General features: G+C 38.7%; 1 protein-coding gene across 11 annotated transcripts in view; it reads left to right on the top strand.

Moving 5' to 3' along the window:
• The window catches only part of LOC139746453 (heterogeneous nuclear ribonucleoprotein A1, A2/B1 homolog), a 36,911-nt gene that overhangs the window by 4,906 nt on the left and 8,549 nt on the right, over positions 1–23,456 (top strand). For 3 of the 11 annotated variants that reach the window (XM_071657704.1, XM_071657703.1, XM_071657707.1), the window contains exons 2-7: positions 3,970–4,038; positions 15,456–15,674; positions 19,100–19,222; positions 19,948–20,080; positions 21,930–22,121; positions 22,307–22,612. In XM_071657704.1, coding sequence (XP_071513805.1) covers positions 3,970–4,038; positions 15,456–15,674; positions 19,100–19,222; positions 19,948–20,080; positions 21,930–22,121; positions 22,307–22,612 — 1,042 coding nt within the window. The remainder of the gene's footprint in view (positions 1–3,969; positions 4,039–15,455; positions 15,675–19,099; positions 19,223–19,947; positions 20,081–21,929; positions 22,122–22,306; positions 22,613–23,456) is intronic. The other 8 variants (XM_071657706.1, XM_071657705.1, XM_071657708.1 and 5 more) reach the window with 3 other exon arrangements.

Here is a 23,456-nt window from a genome sequence, read left to right as displayed (position 1 = left end):
ATAAACCTAAGGAATTGTGTTCTTGAAGTCGAGGAAAAAATATTTTGTGTATTTTCTGACCAGTGCTAGGAATTGTGTTCCCAAGTAAAACTAGTAAGCCATGACCAGGCAAATCCTTTTATAATTGATTGGGTACAATCTTTTTCAGCTTTTGGGTAATGCTGATGTCCCATTGTCTCCATCAGTTTAAGAAGTGCTAGTAACTAGGTTTACAGTAATTTTGTGTTGAATTGTGCATGTAATGTCAGCAGCATTGGTATGAAAATGATGCGCATTTTCATATCCCAAAACAGTTCAGTACTGGTGCACTTGTGTGTTTGGTCAGAATTTAAATTTGTTCGTCTTTACTCTTTTAGTCTACTTTGGTGTTTGCTTTTCACTTTTTTTTTTCTTTTGTGATTACTTTAACTGCTTCAAATACTTGGCATCCATTTTGGGTAATTAGTTTGATAATGGAGGTCAAGAAAAAGAATGTTGAACCTTCAAGATAAAAATTGGAACAGAACTAGGTTAAGGAAGGGGAAATGGAAAATATTTTAATCTTATTGCTATGGAAAGTGTCCTGCTTTTGCATTCTATCAAAAAAATCTTACTGCTATGAAAAGTGTCCTGCTTTTGCATTGCTATCAAAAATTTATTTTGCTGAAAAGTTTAAATTGGTAATAATTTTGCTCATGTTTTTTAGCAAAGACTAATTACATGTATAGTATAACTAATCTCTGTTTCCCATGTCAGCAAGGTAGCTCCAGGAAACAGACAAAGAATGGCCCATCCACTCGTACACACACACACACAATATATATATATATATATATATATATATATATATATATATATATATATATATATATATATATATATTTTCATACTATTCGCTATTTCCCGCGATAGCGAGGTAGCGTTAAGAACAGAGGACTGGGCCTTTGAGGGAATATCCTCACCTGGACCTCTTCTCTGTTCCTTCTTTTTTGGGAAAAAAAACAAAAACGAGAGGAGGATTTCCAGCCCCCCGCTCCCTTCCCTTTTAGTCGCCTTCTACGACACGCAGGGAATACGTGGGAAGTATTCTTTCTCCCCTATCCCCAGGGAATATATATATATATATATATATATATATATATATATATATATATATATATATATATATATATATATATATATATATATGCACACAACTTATAAACAAAGTTTTGTATTTAATTCTTGATGTACTTAATGTACATAATTGCCTCAGCCCTAGTGAGATAGTGTTGGGAACCAATGATGTCCTTTTGCTCACATGAATATTGATGAATAACTTGCCGTGCATTTCTGCTACATGAAACTTTTTTTTTCTGAAACTAAATCAAAAGGTATCATGGAGTTTGTATGTAGATGTTCTACTGAATTTTGGGAGAATAGGACTAAAGAAGGGTGCTGGGTTAAGCATAAGGGAAAGTATGACTTGGGAAACATTAGTTAGATGACTTAGAAAACCTTAGTTAGAGACTGTAGTGGTTCAGATGTTTTAAGAGTGAGGCGAATCTGAACAGTTCAGGAGATTTCTGAAACAGTTTTGAGCCAGGCCTATTTTTGTGTAGAAAAATGCAAACATTTTCACTGAAAATCACTGGTTTTGGTCAATTGAATGGATTCTGAATTGTGGTATTGTAATCGCAAGTATTGGTACATCACAGAATTTCCGATAACTGATGGTTTGGCACCTCCTTAAGTCCGGACAAAATTACGCAAGGGAACTTTAAATTACTGCGGCCACCAGACTTGTTTGCTGGGTGGCCACAGATGGCATTGTGTGTAGGGTGCACTTATTTAAACATGGTTTACAATGCAGTTGTTAGTAGTGATACCGCAGTTCTGAAAGATTCTTAGCCTATTTTGCTTGAATTTAACCCTAGCCATGGCTTCTAAGACATGTGTTAGTTGTAGTGTCATGTAAACTCCAGTCCATATCGATCCAAGATAAAGTAGAACTGTTGAAAAAAATGGACCGTGGTGTTTCATTGTGTAATCTGTGACATCTACAGTATTGGTACATCAACTGTTTATAATATAAAGAAGCAAAGGGAGAAAATACTGAAATTCTATGCAGATCGATTCCAAGAAGCAAATGATGATTAGAAAAACTATAATTCAAATTTCTAGCAGTCCATGGTATACTTTAGACACGGGAGGTGTATGATTAGGTGGTTAGAGGTGTGTTAATGAATTATTACATGAACACGGTCTGGCAAAATGTTTAATCTGGCAAGGCCTTGAAACCAAGAGTGCTGGAAAATCGGTGTACCTGTATATGTAAATCAGTCTAAGGTTGCATGATAATGTTTCTATGATAGAGAGGGCATATCAGTTTTCATTTATTTTTATATGGACATCATTGACAGCAGTTTATAAATTTTTATATCTACTGTGGTGAGAGAAATACCCTAGCAGAGGTATCCATGGGCAGGAAAGGAATTTTGGCATCTTTGCCACATAATGCGATGAGCGAAAGAAAAAAATGAAGTGACCTTCCGTGTTAGATGTGAATGGTCTTTTAAATTATTCAAAAACTTTTTCATCGGCTGTATTAAGCTTTAATTAAAGTATACTAAGGATTTTTTCCTGCTGAATTTGAAAGTGGGTTTTTGCAATGTTCTTAAGTTACGTCAATATTGTTTTTCAACTAATGCTGTGTGCTAACCTACAAAACTTTTATTTCAATGGTAGGTAGCACTTCACAAATCAGCTAAATAGATCCCGCCCTCCAAAATTTGATTTTTGTAAATTTGGATGTTGCGTTATTTGACCGTGCCTAAATGTGAGAAAAAACTTCGACACTTTCAGACAGGTAAACTTAGACAGATTTGTATTCCCCATAGAAGTGTTAGACAGCAGCTGAGTGAGAGAATTGGGGAAGTTGGGGCATTGTAATGATCTTTGGACTGCCTTTTAAGTGCATCTCGATTGATAATCACTGCCATACTTTGTGTAATTATCTTTATTAACTCTACAGGGAGGGGGTTTTTACACTTGTGGGGCCCCATATCTTGGAACTTTTGATCATACATATGTGTATGCTGCCAATATTCTTGGTGTTTAAAATGTACATGGGACTTCATAACTGGTGTTAGTTTTCCAGGGTTTGAAAAGTTGTCAGTCTGAATAAAGTGTTTTAGGAAATTTAAAAGTTCAAATGTAACGTATGAGAAAAATGATAAAAATTGCTCTGGCCTGGATTACATAAGGCTAATATTTAATTTTTTTATTTATATTTATACTGACCTTAAAGCTTTGGTTGTTGATACTTGATAATGATTGACTCGTATGCAAGTTGCTTTTTTGCTAAAGTGGGGTCTGGAAAAAACTGAGCCCAAGTTTTCCAGGGTTTGAAAAGTCAGTCTTAATTATTTCTGGGAAACAAAAATTCAAATATGAACAAGAAAGATTATCAAATTGCTGTGTGGCCTGGATTATGTAGGGCCATTATTATCTTTATTTTTATTGACACATCGTAAAGTTTTGTTTCTTGAGAATAATGATTGATTCATATGCAAGTTACTTTTCTGCAAAAGTGGGACCTGGAAAAAACTGAGCCCTAAAGAGTTGTGTTGCTTTCTAGTAATTGTATGAACCCTGGTTTTTTGGACCTTGGTGGCAGTCACTGCAGTCTGCTTCAAACTGATATCAGTTTTCTACCTTGTCTGATTTATTGTTTTTAAAGTGCTGAAAGGTTTCCCAGCACCAGTTTGGATACTATGCAAGCAGTCATTTGGAGGAAGATCCTATTTTTTTCTTGGGTTTGCAGAGTCAACTGGCAGTTGGCATAAAGCCAAAGTAAGTCGTCTTGCCTGCTCATGCACTTCATTTATCACCTCAAGCTCTGTCTGGCATTGTATCTAAGTGCCCTGAGTGCAGAGCATTCCATTTTTGTGAGGTTTGCAAATGACCAGTTTCCCCAGACTGTAGATGTAGCTTATATTATCTTTCCAGATAGAGTATGCAGATATGGCAAAAGACGGCATTCGTTATCACCGAGAGCTTGCACAAGTTGATGAATGCGTAAGTATTTACATGGCTCTGTCCACACCCACACTTTTTGATGCAGGTATTTACTTGCTTGATAGATGCATAAGACGATATCATCCGCGCCATTCCCAAAGAATTTTTTGCATTGAGAAAACACGACAGTTGAGTTAATGGTTACACTCCCTGGACTTGATTTGGCCATTTGAATTATGTCATGGTCAGAGAACAGTAAGGTGGGCATGGGCATCCAGATTTACAGATTTGTTACCTTGTGTGCCTGATGAATTTGATCAGGGGACTGGATATCAACTATAAGAAATGAGATCTTTGGGAACTTCTGAAGAAATTTTTTTTTTCCACATAGTTCCTTAAGTGGAAATTTAAGTATTGATTTAGCATGTAATAATCAGAGTTTGGAAACTCTGTTTTGAAAGTACATGCATTTGTCCTATTACTACGCAATGTATGTGGGACATTATTTTGTAGACGACATGCTTGTCAGCGATATTAGAAATTAGATATGTATGTCATAGGAACCTCATGCAGGAAACACGCTAATCAAATTTTGGGGCACTTGGGAGCAAAAAATTTCTACCGAAAGTGCTGAATGAAGAAAAGTTTTTGTAACAATTGTATCAGGCAGACATATTTTGGGTTGAAACTTGGCAGATTGAATAGGTAGCCCCTCCTCAGCTCGTTTTGGCAGACAAGGTAACACTAAAAACTCGTGTATGTACAAGTATGTGGATACCTACTAAACTAATGTATTGTAAATACTAGAATATAGCTGAGGCAAAATGGAATGTTATCATGGAACATCTCTGACTCAAAATGATTCACAGAAGACTTCAGTATTGTTACATCTTGGGTAGAGTTCTTATCTATATCACCTTGGGATTCACTGATCCAGGCAGTGTTAGCAGGAATTAGGTACTTTTAAAACATGCCATGCCAGTACTAAGAGCAAGAAATGATTGGTGTAGTACTTGCACAGGCTTGTACAGAAAGTTTTCTCAGCTACTTAAGAAAGTGGGATTGAATTTTTGATATAACCAAATGGTTTTTAATGATTTTTTTTTTTTTACCAGAAATGGCAAAATCTGAAATTTTTAGAATGTGAAGTAAAGGATAAAAAAAAATTATGGTTGCAGTGGTATGTGGAGTCAATTTTTAATATTCTTGCAACACAAAAATGAGGTAGAATTGTATCGTTCACTGAAATATCCTATAGAAGTCAAATAATAGATGTGGATAAGGTTTGGAAATTCTCCCCACTTGTATTTTTGACAATTGAGAAGAGGGGCTAGGCCAATATTGTCCTTGTAAGGCTCTTTGCTGAGACAGGAAGAGTAAATTTTTTTTTTCTTTATTAAGCCTGTGTGCCATTTTCTGCTTTAGCAGGGAAGCATCATACGTAGATGTAGGAAGGACAATTCTCCCATTCACAACTTTCATGTACAAATATTCTCTTAATTTTTGTGTGATGCACTAAAATCACTGCCCCCTGTCCACAACAAGATCCCCCCAGCGCATTCCTTGGCTTCCCCCAGCTGTTTCTCATTCCATGGTTCAAATCATTAACAGTGTGTTACCCCCTTTATACGACATTATTTCATTGACTGTCATGTGCATGCTTTATCACCTTCCTGTATTTTTGGTCCTGATCACTCAAATTATTTTCCACTCCATATTTCTCCCCAGTTTGGTCTTGCCCATCTTTTCCAATCAGCTTCTGACATTAATCTCTTTTGTCAGCCTCTGCTCACTCTCCATATTTTGTAAACTTTTAGCACATCCTCAACACTCAACCACACTCTTTATTACCACATTTCTTTATCATTTAAGTAATTACTTGATTAAAATTTATACCTCATATTGTCAAATGTATTTTGAACACATGCGTACGTATATATTCTCATAATTGATTGCAGTTTCTCTTGATGGCAAGAGAGCACCAGGAACAAATATAGATAGGTTGTTGACTCATTCTTTTTGGTATGCAGTGTAAAACACAATCCTGTATCCCCAACCAGGACCTGCAGACATTGCCATGGGTTTACCTGGCTGTTTCACATGCCTTTTCAGTTAATTGACATTACCTTGACCCTAGTATACTGCATCATTCCAATTCACTTCATCCTGTGCAAGCTTTTCACCCTCCTCCATTTTCAGGCCATGATCACTGGAAACCTTTTTAACCTCATCCTTCTGTTGTCAATTTAGTGTCCCCAAAATTTCTGACACTCGTCCTCTTTGTCATCCTCTCCTCAGTATTCTGCACCCTTCTTTCATCTTGCTCCATGCACCTTTCCCACATGCCTGTGCTGCTTCTTTAAGTACCTCCTTTTCTTCAACCACTCCCCTAGATTTTACTCATCTTTTGCCATTTCACATTCATGATGTTCTCTTTCAAGCTTGCTCACTTTTGCCACATCTTATTCATAATGTATCCTTTTGTCTGAATACCTTGGCAGATCTTCCTCTAGAAGGTGAAGTCCCACCAGCTCCCCCACCCATCAAATTCACATAATTAAATTGCCCATCACTAATATTGCTTTCTTGCATCAAAACTTCAGACACAGTCACTCGTCTGCTTCCAAAAAACTTGCTACTCGTGATCTTTTGTGCTCGTCTGCTTCCAAAAAACTTGCTACTCGTGATCTTTTGGGGTCAGGTATAAGCATTGTCACCCATCTCACTTGGTACACTTATCATTTGTTCCCACCATATGGAGCACATTCCGTTATCCCATAATTGCTTCTGCAATAGTGCTACCCATCATTAGCTTTTGCCTTCACACCGAAACTGCAGCTCCATTTCCACACCCACAAAAATTTCCATGGTTTACCCCAGACGCTTTACATTCCCTGGTTCAATCCATTGACAGCACGTCGACCCCAGTATACCTCAGCGTTCCAGTTCACTATTCTTCGCACGCCTTTCACCCTCCTGTATGTTCAGGCCCCAATTGCTCAAAAAAATTTTCCATCCTTCCACCTCCAATTTGGTCTCCCAATTCTCTTTCCCTCCACCTCTGACACACATCCTCTTTGTCAGTCTTTCCTCACTCACTCTTCATGTGACCAAACCATTTCGGTACACCCTCATCTGCTCACCTACACTTTTTATTTCCTCGCATCTCTCTTACACTTTCATTACTTACTCGATCAAACCACCTCACACCACATATTGTCCTCAAACATCTCATTTCCAACACATCTACCCTCCTCCTAGCAACCCTATCTATAGCCCACGCCTTGCAACCATATAACATTATTGAAACCACAATTCCTTCAAACATACCCAATTTTTTGCTCTCCAAGATAACGTTCTCGCCTTCCACACATTCATCATCGCTCCCAGAACCTTCGCCCCCTCCTCCCCTGTGACTCTTCTGATTTCATGGTAATTAATGGAATAAAATGTTTGCATACTCAAATGAGGGTGAGAACCATTATATTGTCAATTGATAGTAAACTGCATCACTTAATAGATGTCATTCTAATACAAAGGAATTCAGATTGCAAGGGAACAATGCTTGAAGTTCAGCAGAAATTATTACACGGTTTATCTAATGTATACTCGAACACTACACACTTCAAAAAAAAAAGAATGTGTAAACTTACGTAAAGACTTGTTGCTTTGGCTCAAAATGCTGTTTGTATAGACTAGAATTGTTTGGCTTGCTTCCCAACTTTGTTCTTCCTTTGGTTCATTTTCAAATGGATGAGTTAGTCTGCTGCAATATTCATCTGGAAATCTAAATGCACATTTTCCATTTGAGTACTTGTGAAACTGTTGAGAATATTAAAGAAGATTCTTGTACATGATGGTGTTGTAGGTGCTGTATAAGTATTGCAGAGAATTGTCAAGCTTTTATGTCTTGACACCAGTGCTGTCACATGCTTAGAACTTTGCAGAAGTAGTTACAGGACAATACACTTTTTTTGTCATATTTGGCTGGTGTGGCATAACTGGCATGAATTTTTGTTTGTTCCATTTGTCCTTTTGCATGACAGGAAGAAACCATTTAAAGGTTTGTGCTAGTTTCTCATTTGCCTAGGCTAATAACTTGTGCATTCCTATTTTGAGTTTATTTGATATCATAGAACATCCAAAATGTAGATTTTCACATAAGAACTGTTTGTGCATGCAGTGTAGTGCTAGTTAAGTGCTTACTAAAGTAAGGTCGAAATAATTACTCAAGTTGTGTAACAAGTTTGTTAAATTCAAAATTTTCTGGTGAAGTAACCAACCAATTGGTGTCGCCTAAGTTTTTTCATGTGCTGTTAATTCATTTAATAGGGTGTTGTGGAGGAAACCCCCCACCCCCAGAATTCACATTAGGTTTATTCCATTGCCAAAAGACATCACAAGTAGAAATAGTTTTTAAGTACTGTTGAGTTTCTTATCCAGAGGGCAAGGGAGCTCTTTAAGATTTTGTAGTTGAACAACTGTGGGAAATGTTGTGCACACATGTATGAAATCTGGCATTTTATGATATAACTAGCAGACTTGAATGTTTGTATGGTGTAACTTTTTAAAGTCTCCCAGGAATTGTTTGTTAGTGTGTTCCCCTAGTTTTGCATCAGCACATTGACAGGATTTTTCATTTTGTCTTAGAAATTGTTGAAATTGAGCACATGTACAGAAGTTATCTAGCAAGCATTGTGTGTAATAGCTGATAATTCTCAGAAATACCCATACTCGTGGTATATTTCGGGTGTTTCAAGTCTTCTCCCCTACCCCATATAAAGTTAGATTTACTTGCTTCCTGGAGTTTGAATGTAAATATTAAGTAAAGTTTTGAATTTGGATGGCCATTTTGGCTGAAAGTATATAGTTGAACATTCCATATTTGGGGGTCATAACTGAAATTAATCACAAAAGGATGGTAGATCATAGTGGGACTACAGGCTTGTATGATTAGGATAAGTACAAGTGAAGTCTATCAACATAGTACAGGAAGTTTCACAGGACAAATTTTAGGTTTTACATTATACATCTATTGGTGATTAGTTGAATGTAGATAGTATTGTTGACATTGTATTTAATGGTGAACATCAAGTGATGTAAAGGTACATACTTGAACTGCAGTAATGCTGACGAATATGAATGTAATGTGATGAATTTTCAGTGATTGCATTGTTTTATAAGGTGAAATACACACAACTATGGAAAACTAAGATATTTGCTTGCTTAGCTGTGCACTTTTTAATAGATTGACATTTACTGTAGTAGAGGACCGTTCTTGTATGTATGTTTGAAAATGGTTGACAAAATGAGTGTTATGCATGTCATCAGTGGAGGTTAGTCTTTGTTAGTGTCAAGATGTTTATATTAGGGCCCTTTGACCCCTGAAATTATGTAGTTCACTAGAGCAGTCCAAGGGCTGAAGGATATGTCATGTTGCTTACACTGAGGGGATTATAGATCTGGCGTCGGCCTCTAGAGGAAGAGTTTTTGGTTCATTGGTAAAGCTATCATGTATGCATCTCATAATCAAATATTGGGGGTAGACACTTTGCGAAGATGTTAGGTCCAGTCGTGTAATCCAAATATTAAGCCAGGGCGGTAAGTGTCTTGTGTTAAGGTCAACATGTTGACTGTAGATAGACCAAGATTTCCGCTGACATGCCTTTTCCTTTTTAGGCTTGGATGAGGAATGTTTGTGTGGATGCATGGTATTGGAACTTTTTCTAAATTTGCTAACTTAACATGTGTAGTAAATCAACTTTCTGAAATATTTCAAGCTCTTAATTTGTGAACCCAGATATGGATAGAGTTGTGCGCAGGAGGATGGATGTGCTGGAAATGAGATGTTTGAGGACAATGTGTGGAGTGAGGTGGTTTGATCGAGTAAGTAACGTAAGGGTAAGAGAGATGTGTGGAAATAAAAAGAGCGTGGTTGAGAGAGCAGAAGAGGGTGTTTTGAAGTGGTTTGGGCACATGGAGAGAATGAGTGAGGAAAGATTGACCAAGAGGATATATGTGTCGGAGGTGGAGGGAACGAGGAGAAGAGGGAGACCAAATTGGAGGTGGAAAGATGGAGTGAAAAAGATTTTGTGTGATCGGGGCCTGAACATGCAGGAGGGTGAAAGGAGGGCAAGGAATAGAGTGAATTGGATCGATGTGGTATACCGGGGTTGACGTGCTGTCAGTGGATTGAATCAGGGCATGTGAAGCGTCTGGGGTAAACCACGGAAAGCTGTGTAGGTATGTATATTTGCGTGTGTGGACGTATGTATATACATGTGTATGGGGGTGGGTTGGGCCATTTCTTTCGTCTGTTTCCTTGCACTACCTCGCAAACGCGGGAGACAGCAAAAAAAAAAATATTAAAGTTAATTTACTATGGTTTACATGTTTACCCTTTTGTACTTGAATTGGTTTGAGTTTGATAAAGAATTTTGGTAAGTGTGCAGTACACTTGATCATAATCAGTCTGTTGTGGGTAGGTATGTGCAGTACACTTGATCATAATCAGTCTGTTGTAGGTAGGTAGTAGTTGGTAGGCAGTCTCCAACCAGGGAGGTATGTTATGGGTGCCATCCTCCTGTAAATTGGGAGTGTCAAAGACTGCTGTGTAGTGAGCCAGCACCAGGGTGGTTGTCGAGTTTATACTTTCAACATAGACTACTGCATCTTCTGAAAATGAAGCATGTTCTTTACAAAAAAAACATAAACAGCCCAATGATGTTAGTAGAAAATGTGTTCATTGGTTGACATAATTGACATGGTTTAATGACTACAGTACAGGCTTGTTGGTAAGAGCCAATAAGGTTAAGCTTACTGGTTTTAGAGTTCGGACATTGTTGTATGATACCAGTCAAGAGCCCTAAGAAATAGTATCAGCTGAGGGCTAAGAGAGAGGTGTGTTAGTAAGAATATGGTTGAGAGCTGAGGGTGTGCTTTAATGGTATGGCCATGTTGAGAGAATGACGAACTAAGGAGGAAGTGGAAGGTTGGAGTGAAATGCACTTTGTTATTGCATCGATTCAACAAGCAGTAAGGTGAGGAGTGCATAATATAGTGAGTTGGAAGGATATATGCAGGAAGTGATGTGACCTCAATTAGTTTAACCAGAGAAATTGAAGCATTTGGAGAAAGCCATGGAAAGTCACTGGGACCTGGTTGTGGATAGGAACCTCTGGTTTCCATGCATTGTACACAACGTGTAGATTGGATATGAGCAGGGCATGTGAAATGTCTGCAGTACACCATAGAAAGGTTTGCTGGGCCTGAAGGTGTTTAGGGAGCTGCTGTATCGGTGCATTACACATAACTAGAGAATGAGTGAGTGAATGTAGCCTTTTTTGTCCGTTTTCTGAAGCTACCCTGCTGTTGCAGGGGGTGGTGATGCAGTTTCCTGTGGGTTGGGGTGGTCCTGGGAATGGATGAAGGTAAGCTGTGCATTACACATGACAGCTAGACTGAGAGTGAACGAATGTGGCCTTTGTTGTCTCTTCGTAGCTCTACCTTGTGCGGGGAGATTTCATGTGTGGCAGGGTGGCAAGGGAAATGGATGAAGGCAGCAAGTATGAATATGTATGTCTTGTGTGTGTATATGTATGGATACATTGAAATGTATAGGTATGTATATGTGTGAGCATGGACGTTTATGTATATACATTGTGTGGGTGGGTTGGGCCATTCTTTCGTCTGATTCCTTGCGCTACCTTGCTAATGGAGGAGACAGCGACAAAGTATAAAGGATATATATATATATATATATATATATAATTTTTTTTTTTTTTTTTTTTTTTTTTTTTTTTTTTTTTGCCGCTGTCTCCCGCGTTTGCGAGGTAGCGCAAGGAAACACAAAAGAAATGGCCCAACCCACCCCCATACACATGTATATACATACGTCCACACACGCAAATATACATACCTACACAGCTTTCCATGGTTTACCCCAGACGCTTCACATGCCTTGATTCAATCCAATGACAGCACGTCAGCCCCGGTATACCACATTGCTCCAATTCACTCTATTCCTTGCCCTCCTTTCACCCTCCTGCATGTTCAGGCCCCGATCACACAAAATCTTTTTCACTCCATCTTTCCACCTCCAATTTGGTCTCCCTCTTCTCCTCGTTCCCTCCACCTCCGACACATATATCCTCTTGGTCAATCTTTCCTCACTCATTCTCTCCATGTGCCCAAACCATTTCAAAACACCCTCTTCTGCTCTCTCAACCACGCTCTTTATTTCCACACATCTCTCTTACCCTTACGTTACTTACTCGATCAAACCACCTCACACCACACATTGTCCTCAAACATCTCATTTCCAGCACATCCATCCTCCTGCGCACAACTCTATCCATAGTCCACGCCTCGCAACCATACAACATTGTTGGAACCACTATTCCTTCAAACATACCCATTTTTGCTTTCCGAGATAATGTTCTCGACTTCCACACATTCTTCAAGGCTCCCAGAATTTTCGCCCCCTCCCCCACCCTATGATCCTCTTCCGCTTCCATGGTTCCATCCGCTGCCAGATCCACTCCCAGATATCTAAAACACTTCACTTCCTCCAGTTTTTCTCCATTCAAACTCACCTCCCAATTTACTTGACCCTCAACCCTACTGTACCTAATAACCTTGCTCTTATTCACATTTACTCTTAACTTTCTTTCACACACTTTACCAACTCAGTCACCAGCTTCTGCAGTTTCTCACATGAATCAGCCACCAGCGCTGTATCATCAGCGAACAACAACTGACTCACTTCCCAAGCTCTCTCATCCCCATCAGACTTCATACTTGCCCCTCTTTCCAAAACTCTTGCATTCACCTCCCTAACAACCCCATCCATAAACAAATTAAACAACCATGGAGACATCACACACCCCTGCCGCAAACCTACATTCACTGAGAACCAATCACTTTCCTCTCTTCCTACATGTACACATGCCTTACATCCTCGATAAAAACTTTTCACTGCTTCTAACAACTTGCCTCCCACACCATATATTCTTAATACCTTCCACAGAGCATCTCTATCAACTGTATCATATGCCTTCTCCAGATCCATAAATGCTACATACAAATCCATTTGCTTTTCTAAGTATTTCTCACATACATTCTTCAAAGCAAACACCTGATCCATATATATATATATATATATATATATATATATATATATATATATATATATATATATATATATATATATATATGTGCTGGAAATGAGATGTTTGAGGACAGTGTGTGGTGTGAGGTGGTTTGATCGAGTGAGTAACGTGGGGGTGAGAGAGATGTGTGGAAGTAAAAAGAGCGTGGTTGAGAGAGCAGAGGAGGGTGTTTTGAAATGGTTTGGGCACATGGAGAGAATGAGTGAGGAGAGATTGACCAAGAGGATATATGTGTCGGAGGTGGAGGGAACGAGGAGAAGAGGGAGACCAAATTGGGGGTGGAAAGATGGAGTGAAAAAGATTTTGTGTGATCGGGGCCTGAACATGCAGGAGGGTGAAAGGAGGGCAAGAAATAGTGAATTGGAGTCATGTGGTATACAGGGGTTGACGTGCTGTCAGTGGATTGAAGCAAGGCATGTGAAGCGTCTGGGGTAAACCATGGAAAGCTGTGTAGGTATGTGTATTTGCGTGTGTGGACGTGTGTATGTACATGTGTATGGGGGGGGGTTGGGCCATTTCTTTCGTCTGTTTCCTTGCGCTACCTCGCAAACGCGGGAGACAGCGACAAAGCATAAAAAAAAAAAAAAAAAATATATATATATATATATATATATATATATATATATATATATATATATATATATATATATATATATATATATATTATCCCTGGGGATAGGGGAGAAAGAATACTTCCCACGTATTCCCTGTGTGTCGTAGAAGGCGACTAAACCACAGGTCATCAAGTGCTTTGGTCTGTGCAGAAAATGCAGGGTAATTTATTAGATGGAATGTGTCTGGAAGTTGCATTATGGGCATGAACACTTGATGTGTTGAATTGGTGTTTGTAGTGTCATTGTAATAGTTAATATACAGTTAAGGAAAATTTTTGACAAAATACTTACCCTTCCTAGATCTGCCATGAACACCTGTTTATCTAAACTCTTAGATAACCATTAACTGAGCTCTGCATACTTAAGCTGGTGATAGAACACGTGCTCTGCTGCTGAAAGAGATGAACTCGTTGCAAAATGAATACATAGTATAAATATTTTAAAAAGATGAAAAACTCGCAATTACTGTGACTTTCAGCCATTGCAGGTATAACAAACTATATCTTGTCTGCATACATGAATAGGAGTGTACTCATTTTAATCTTAAAATGCACAATATTTTAGGGAAGGATGTTAAAATCTAGTCCTCTAAATTCATAGATATGCACTGATTAATGATTGTAGATTTAATTTTTAGGCTTGACATTTATTCTGAAATACTTGTGTGGATTGAAGATTCTCTTTTGTTTGAGAACACAGCTTAACTGTAGTTTGAAGTCTTTAAGAAATAGGTTGCTAAGTGTAGTGTTTACAGTTCTTGAAATTGAAAACTTCCATATTTAACATGTGTAATTGAATGATAATTTTATCATGGGGCTTTATGTAAGCACCATGAAAATAGGTATTGGACGTGCAGAAGTTTTATAACATGTAGAAAACCTGCTTTTATTAAATTTGTGCTGCTGGAATAACTACCTTTAGTCCGATAACTTTATGCAGGTGTTTATTTTCCAAATGTTTTCACTTTATTACACACTTGGCTGGTTTTCATGTAACTAGAGTATTCTAGATACCATTCTAGTCTTGTCACCATTTGTAGAGACTACTCCCGTTTAAGAGGTCTTAACAGCATTCAGAAGGCTTACATCCTCACCCAATAGAACTTACACAGTATACTTCTATGTCAAGCTTCCTCTATTTCTATTTAAAAAAATGAATGGTCTGAAAGCTGCCTTTCCTACCTGAAATTATATGGTCTATTGCCCTCCTCTGCATATTACAATTAATGACAAAATTTTGGAAGGTTATAGTACCAGAAATTTTTGGCTTTATATATATGATTAACGGGTTTGGAAATTTAGGACACCATAACTATAGGAAACGGTTTGAGGCATAGATATATGTTTTAAAGTAATTTTCAAGGAGGCATTGCAGAACATACTATGTTTTTTGGTTCAAGTGACTGGAGAAGCTGTACATTGCACATGTCATAGTGATCTTTTTCATAGTTTGTGTGTGTTTGGTTTTGCTGTTTTCCTAGCAAGATGTTATCTACTTAGCTACTTACTGTAAGGTATATAATCCCCTTTTAATTTTTGGAAGTATTATGTTAGCTTTTTGTATTATTTTGGGAGACGTGTGCCTAGGAAACATTTTTTTCCATTAACCTTTGATTTGATGTGTAATATCTCAATTTCACCTTATTTTGATAAATGCAAGTTCCAATTCATCATGAATATTTTAATTTGGACAGGAACATTCAGAACCAGAGCAGATGCGGAAGCTGTTCATCGGGGGGTTAGATTACCGTACCACCGATGACAGTCTGAAGGCGTACTTTGAGCAGTATGGCGAGATTGTTGATGTAGTCGTGATGAAGGATCCAAAGACTAAGCGATCTAGGGGATTTGGCTTTGTTGCTTTTTCGCAAGCATACATGGTGGATGAGGCGCAAAAGAATAGGCCACACAAGGTAAGATAATGCTTTTTGTACTTTGTCTTGATTTCCATGTACTGTATTTGCAAGGTACCAGTCTCTGTACTATTTCCTCGCTCCATAGTATGGGTAGGGATTTAACAGGTGGGGTTTCATGCTCTGAACTTAAATTGGAGCACAATATTGATTTTATGTTTGCTGTTATTTTGGTCTACAGCTGTCTTCTGTGTGCACAGTCACTATCTTGCTAGATTATACCATTTGTCCTCTTCTATAATTGTAAAAACTTTATTAATTAATTTTCAGGCATTTGTTTTGGTCTTTTCCTAATTTCTATAGATTTAATTACTTGTTATGGCTTCTGGATGAGCTGACTTAATCTAACAGAGAACTGATTTAGATTTAAAGGTTGTGTTCGTTAACTCCTCTTTCTTGTTTGGTAAATTTAAGGCCTCCATCCTTTCCCTGTGACTTATTTCTTATAATTTAGAATACCTTTGTTGCCCAATTATGAATCTTTTCTGTTCATCTTTGCTCTTTGATTGTCAAGCATAGTCATGTGAAGTCCAGGGCAAATAATGGAAAAATCTGTGGCATTTGGTTATGGATAGGAGAGTTGTGGTTTCAGTGCAGTGCATGGAGAATGGATGAGTGGATATGCCCTTTCTTCGTCTATTCCTGCCACTACCTCACTAATTTGGTAAATGGTGATCAAGTATTGGGGGTAGGGGAGAGTTTTGCACTCTGGTTCACCAGTCACTTGAACTTACCATATTGTGGGGAGAGTTGACCAAATGAAAAGGTAAGAGGTAGGAGTTATATTGAGGGTTATGTATGAAAGCTCAAGACTGTGTGCTGAAATGGTTTCGAATGATGAGAAGTAGTAGATAGTAGTTTGTAGGCAGCCACCAGCATGGTAGTTATATTACCAGTACAACCCACTAGGGTATCAGGAAAATCGGTAATGGCTTAGTGAGCCAGCACTCAGGGGTGTTTTTCTTTCTGCCTCACCTTATGGACTGCTAGGATTCCGTCCACAAACGTAGAATTTCTACTTGCCTCATAACATTTCTCTCAGCCCATTTTTCCTAAGTCTAGATTCTTTGTGGGGTGAATGCTGTTTGATAGTTTGATAGCCCCATGGCAAAATGGTGGGAGGAATGATTAGAAGTATTAGTATTTAATCATTTATTACACTTTGTCGCTGTCTCCCGCATTAGTGAGGTAGCGCAAGGAAACGGATGAAAGAATGGCCCAACCCACCCACATGTATATACATACACATCTACACACGCACATACACATAACTATACATTTCAACGTATACATATATATACATACACAGACATATATACACGTACATAATTCATACTTTATTCATTCCTGTTGCCAACCCACCACACATGAAATTACACCCCCCTCCCCCGGCAAGTGCGTGAGGTAGCTTTAGGACAACAAAGGCCACATTTGTTCACACAGTCTCTAGCTGTCATGTGTAATGCACTGAAACCACAGCTCCCTTTCCTCATTCAGGCCCTACACAACTTTCCATGGTTTTCCCCAGATGCTTCACATACCCTGGTTCAATCCATTGACAGCACATTGACCCCGGTATATATCATTCCAATTCACTTTATTCCTTGCATGCCTTTCACCCTCTTGCATGTAGAAGTAATGGGTAGGAAAGTTGTGCAGGAGTATTAGGTAGAAGTAGTGGGTAAGAACATTAGCTGGGAGCATTAGATACGAATAGTATGCTGATACATGAGGTAATAGTAGTTTGTGGGAACACTCATGTAGGAGCTTCTGAAAACAATGAAAGTTTCCCTCTGTTAGTGGTTTGCTATGGAAGAGGCACTAAAGGCTAAGAAGTGGCACTGGAAATCACCAGTTGTGGAGACATTTACCTTGGCCACACTCTTGAGGGAGTTCCTTTAGGGAACAGGCATCAGAGATGTAGGTGGTATGAAGAGGATGACTTGAAAGGTTATACTTCTCTGAAGTGGAGGAAATGGGGAAAACGGGAAAGCCAGGGAGGAATTGGGAGGATGGAGTGAAAGATCCTCTGAGGACTCTTGGCTAGTATGTAGATGAGGGTATAAGGCATATAAGGGTTAGAACAAATTGGAGGAACATTGTGTGGGGAATAATATTCTACCCATGGGTTGAACTAGAGCATAGGTGGTTGTGGGAAACTGTGGAAAGGTCTGTGGGGACTAGCACTTGTATAGTGACTAATGTGACATTTCGTGCCCATTCAGATTTGAAAATGTCAATAGGGTACAAGACCAGCTCTTAAACACATTTTCTTGTGACAAGTCCTGTCTTTTAAGGGTTAAGGAAATTCATAATATTTGAATGTATAGAGGAAGACAGCAAAGTTGATAGAATTAAGAAAGTCATTAAAGGGTAGTGACCATAGATTTTTCAACCATGAGAGATGAGTGGCACAATGTTTTTAAGCTCTTTTGATGAATGCCATGAAATTCTTTTGAGAGAAAGAACAGGAAGTCACAATGAAATTTTGTAAGGCACTGACTAAAGATGTAGAGGACAGTACTGATGTACAATAGTATTTGAATGTTGAATGGAATGTACAGTTCATTAGAACATGAATACAGACAGCAAAAGTAATTAGAAAAAGTATGATAATCAGCATGGGGCCTCGAGTGCAGAATTCCTTCATCTTACAACACAGATATATGATTACTCACTTGCTTTTCCATGTTTTAACACGGTAGAGTCAGTAACATGAATAATTGTTCCCTTTCCACACCCTGCATCATAATGTGTCACACATGCTTGTGCATATCTCCATATAAACTTAGTTTATATATGTATATTCATGATTTTATGTGGATAGGGAGCTGTGGTTTCTGTGCATTGCACATGACAGCTAGACTGAGTGTGAACGATTGTGGCCTTTTTTGTATGTTTTCCTAGTGTTACCTCACTGACAGTTTCATTGCTGATTCCTTTGGGACGGGGTGGTGCCAGGAATGGATGAAGGCAAGCAAGTATGAAAATGTACACGAGTATGTATGGGTGGGTGGGTCTTCCTTTGTCTGTTTCCTGGTGGTACCTTGCTGATGCAGGAAATGACCATGAAGTATAAGAAATATAAAATGATTTTAATGAATATGGAATGTACAAGTATTCATATTTGATTTTTTTTGTGCATTTGTGAATCTGTCTTATCAATATTGGTCTATATATCTGTTGCCAGGAAACTCCCATCAAGGGATGGCCATGGCAAGTCACTCTATATATTCCGTGTCCTTGCATGCCTTCCTCGCTTACACCATTGCACATGTTCTTCCCCAGTGTCTCTCCCTCCAGTATTCTTACAGTATCACACATTATGAATGCATTTAAGTATTTTCAGGAAGGTGAATTTTTGCAGAAATTTAGGCTGATATTTAGGCTTATTTTTCATTTGGATTGACATAATTTATTTGCAGATTGATGGCCGTTCTGTCGACACAAAGCGCGCAGTGCCCCGTGATGAAATAGGGAAACCAGAATCTGGTGTAACAGTAAAGAAATTGTTTGTTGGTGGCATAAAGGATGATGTTGATGAAGATGTAAGTTTTGGAGATATGAGGTTGCTTGTCTTTATAATTGTAATTAATATTATAGTGGTTCCAACAATGTTGTATGGTTGCGAGGCGTGGGCTATGGATAGAGTTGTGCGCAGGAGGATGGATGTGCTGGAAATGAGATGTTAGAGGACAATGTGTGGTGTGAGGTGGTTTGATCGAGTGAGTAACGTAAGGGTAAGAGAGATGTGTGGAAATAAAAAGAGCGTAGTTGAGAGAGCAGAAGAGGGTGTTTTGAAGTGGTTTGGACACATGGAGAGGATGAGTGAGGAAAGATTGACCAAGAGAATATATGTGTCGGAGGTGGAGGGAGCAAGGAGAAGAGGGAGACCAAATTGGAGGTGGAAAGATGGAGTGAAAAAGATTTTGTGTGATCAGGGCCTGAACATGCAGGAGGGTGAAAGGAGGGCAAGGAATAGAGTGAATTGGAGCGATGTGGTATACCGGGGTTGACGTGCTGTCAGTGGATTGAATCAAGGCATGTGAAGCGTCTGGGGTAAACCATGGAAAGCTGTGTAGGTATGTATATTTGCGTGTGTGGACGTATGTATATACATGTGTATGGGGGGGGTTGGGCCATTTCTTTCGTCTGTTTCCTTGCGCTACCTCGCAAACGCGGGAGACAGCGACAAAGTATTAAAAAAAAAAATTATAGTATTTTAGGAACAATTTATTAGCTTAACCAAGTGTTTGTTTATTGATTCCTTCAGGATTTGCGGGAAAAGTTTAGCGAGTTTGGAGATGTGGTGTCCGTCAGTATCCCTACAGAAAAGGAATCCCAGAAGAAAAGAGGCTTTGCATTTGTGGAGTTTGAAGATTATGATGCTGTAGATAAGGCTTGTTGTGAGTACATGCATGGAAATTATCTTTACTTTTTATCAAAACATCTGATGTCAGTCCCCTCCAGGAACTTCCATCAAGTACTTGCCCATGGCAAGTCCTCATTTACTCCAGTCCTTACATGTCTCCCTCACATATACCATTCCATTCTTATCCCATGTCTTTCCAGTACTCTTCTGCTCATATTTTCCATACTTTGCAAGCACCTTCTTCTCTTGTTCTTTAATTGTACTATCATACACTTTTTGTGTAAACTACCTATATTGCATTCTTTCCACATGCCCAGATCCCCTCAAAAACTGTTCCACCCACTACCACTCCATTATTCATTCCTTAGGCATTACCAGCCATGCCATATATCTTTTACACCCCCTGATTACTTTCTTCATTCCACCTAAGCAAACCATATGCTGCTCTCATAGAACTCATTCCACAGCCTGAAAATGAATTTTTTTGATGCTTTTATTCTGCGACAAAATGAATTGGAATTGTAATAATGGTAGTGTTATTGGTGGGGATGACTTAGGTGTAACAGTGTAGTAAAGACTACTTTTTAAAAGAATTATCATGGCTGTGCCCCTCTTGCTATCTCTGTAACTTGAGTACTTTGCACTAACTGGGAACATCATGTGGGCCACACTATCTGGTAGCCTCTGATGTTTCTTAGCCATGCTCACATAAGTGTATGCAAAAGATCTTTTTCTTTCATACTTGGTTGGCCTTTTCTGCTCAAGCAGTTAATGGCAATGTAATTACACTTTTACTTTAAAGTTTATTGGAAATAATAGCACAATAGTGTTAGGAACAAAACTTTTCCCATTTACTTGCGTCCATTCTCCAGCAGTCTTAGTTAATGCAACGAAATCAGTGTATTTGCAGTTTTAGTTTTTTTTTTTTTTTTTTTTTTTTTTTTTTTTTTTTAGATTATTGTTTTGATGATTCTAATGTTGGAAAAATGGCATGACTAGTTCTCATTCATTGACATGTTTAATGCACAGAACAGTTACCCCATTTGCTTTGTATGTGTGGTTCAGTCCACTAACATTTTGTTGCATCATGTTTACATCTAGTTCACTCTTTAATGAGGAGAGAAATAGAAGAAGGAAGATACAGGAGCTGGATGCCAGTAAAACTCCCCGTAGCTTTCAAATAGGTTATTACAAGCATGCATTTACTTGAAATATTACCAGAGGCCTCAGATTATGGAAGGTATATTTAACTGAAAAAGCTTCCTTACTGTGAAGTTGTTCAATTGGTCGGTGATATACAATTGACTGAAGAGGGATTAGGTAAGACATAATTATAGGATCAATAAGATTTTTTTTATTTTTGGTTCTGGACTTGGTGCCACAAAACTAGAATGGATTAGGGAATCTAGTGTGCAGAATTGAAAAGTAGGAAGCACTCTTACTTTATTTTTTGGCCATTTCCCATTTTTGCATGTTAGCCTCAGAGGCCTGGACCTGTGGTTTGCAATTGGCTGCTGCTTCCTTAGTGTGGTGGAGACCAGTCATTCAAGGGTTTGCTTATGATGCCCCCTTTCCTTGAAGTTTTGGATTTCTTCTTCCCTCTTCCCGTAATCTTCAAACATTGAATTAGTTTCTGAACTGAATTGAAAGTGCTGTAGATGATTCTTTATTTTTTCTCATTGATGGCCTGGATTGAAGTATACTTTACCATTTCCCTGTCACCAACCACATTAATCATAAGTTGAAATTATTTTAGTACAGGTATGTACCTTAATTGCTCTTTCATGACTTGTACATTTGACAAGTTTTTAGGTTTGTAACATTAAGGGTTATGTAAAATATTTTTCATTGCAATTTTGTAAATTATTTTTTTTTTTTTACAGTGCACAAGAATATCCAGGTAAAAGGGAAGCGCGTGGATGTGAAAAAGGCCCTCAGCAAGAACGAGATTCAGATGCAGCAGCAGCGTAGTCGCATGGGTGGAATGGGTGGTATGGGCCGTGGAGGTGGAAATGGTCCATGGGCAGGCAACAGGAGCGACAACTGGGGAAACAATCAAGGTGGGGAATGGCAAGGTATGTTTTAGGTTAAGTCATGAAATATTAAGGGCATCAGCTGTGTAAAGTTTTTGCCATTCACGGTAGAGAATATCCCATCACTAGTGTACACTAGCAGGGGAATTAAGGGCTCTAGGTTTTAGACTTGCCCTTGGTAATTTTGTATTTTTTGCTCGTAAAAAGATAATTGTCTTGTTTTTCAGATAACCGAAGTGGTTGGGGTAATCAGGGGAACTACAGCACACCTAATCAGGGAGGCCCAGGCTATGGCAACCAGGGAGGCTATGGTAATCAGGGCCCATGGCAGGGAGGACCACCTAACAACCAGGGTTGGAACAATCAGACAAACCAAGGTTGGAACCCCCAGGCCAGTAACTATGGGAATGCACCAAACAACTGGGGTCAGGGTCCTAATGACTTTGGCAACAATTATGGGCAGAGTTATGGTGGTGGACCTATGAGAAATCAGGGATATGGCCAAGGAAACCGCACAACCCCATACAATGCTGGTAAGTTACTATAATTGGATTTTTTTTTCTTTTTCTTTGCCCCTGCAAGAGTATCTGGAAAACAAAATTTTGGAGAATATCAGAAGTTCATGAAAGAAAGAAAACAGCTTTATCGGAGATAAAAATAAGTGCAAAGATATGAACAGATGGATAGTGTTTAATGAAAGCCAGAGGAGCAGCTGCAGCAAGGGGGATGTATGATTACTATTTTGTGGAGGCAAGGGTAAGGATTTGTTTTTTGAAGAAAGGAGAAACATTAAGTTTGAAGTGTGAAAATGGGATTGGAAAGTGGGTGTGAAGAAATGCTAAGAGAGACTGAGTGCAGAATGGCAAAAGGAGGAAAGTAAATGAAGCAAGGGGAGTGGGTGAGTAATAGGAGGTATTTAGGGAAGTAGTGTTGGCATGTGGAAGAGATTCATGGAGTCAGAAGGTGGGAGGTGGGTAATTAGTATTAGGATGAAGAAGGAAAGTTGCCTGCGAAAGAAAATATTCATTTGGAAGGTCCTTAACAGGGAAGGAGTGCAAATGATTGGGGAATGTATTAGAGAAAGTAGCAGGAGGTTGAGAGAAAGGTGCTATCAATTCTGTCTGTACCTCTAATCTTCACAGGAGATTGAAATAGGGCACATGAGAGTTGGGATGAGTGATAATCGCTAAGCATTAGGGAGAAGTAAGATGTTTTGAAAGGAGGTAATAGTGGTAGAGGATGTGTAGATCAGGGTTTGCTTTGAACATCAGTTTTCATCAAGGATGTAACACTAGTGTACAAATAGGAAGAGAGGAGAGTAAATGGTTTCAAGTAAAGGTTGGTCTGCAGCAGGTGTGTCATGTTGCCATGATTGTT

Source organism: Panulirus ornatus, chromosome 65 (assembly GCF_036320965.1).
Source record: "Panulirus ornatus isolate Po-2019 chromosome 65, ASM3632096v1, whole genome shotgun sequence".
Lineage (NCBI taxonomy): Eukaryota > Metazoa > Arthropoda > Malacostraca > Decapoda > Palinuridae > Panulirus > Panulirus ornatus.
This window is presented reverse-complemented; position numbering and strand designations above follow the sequence as displayed.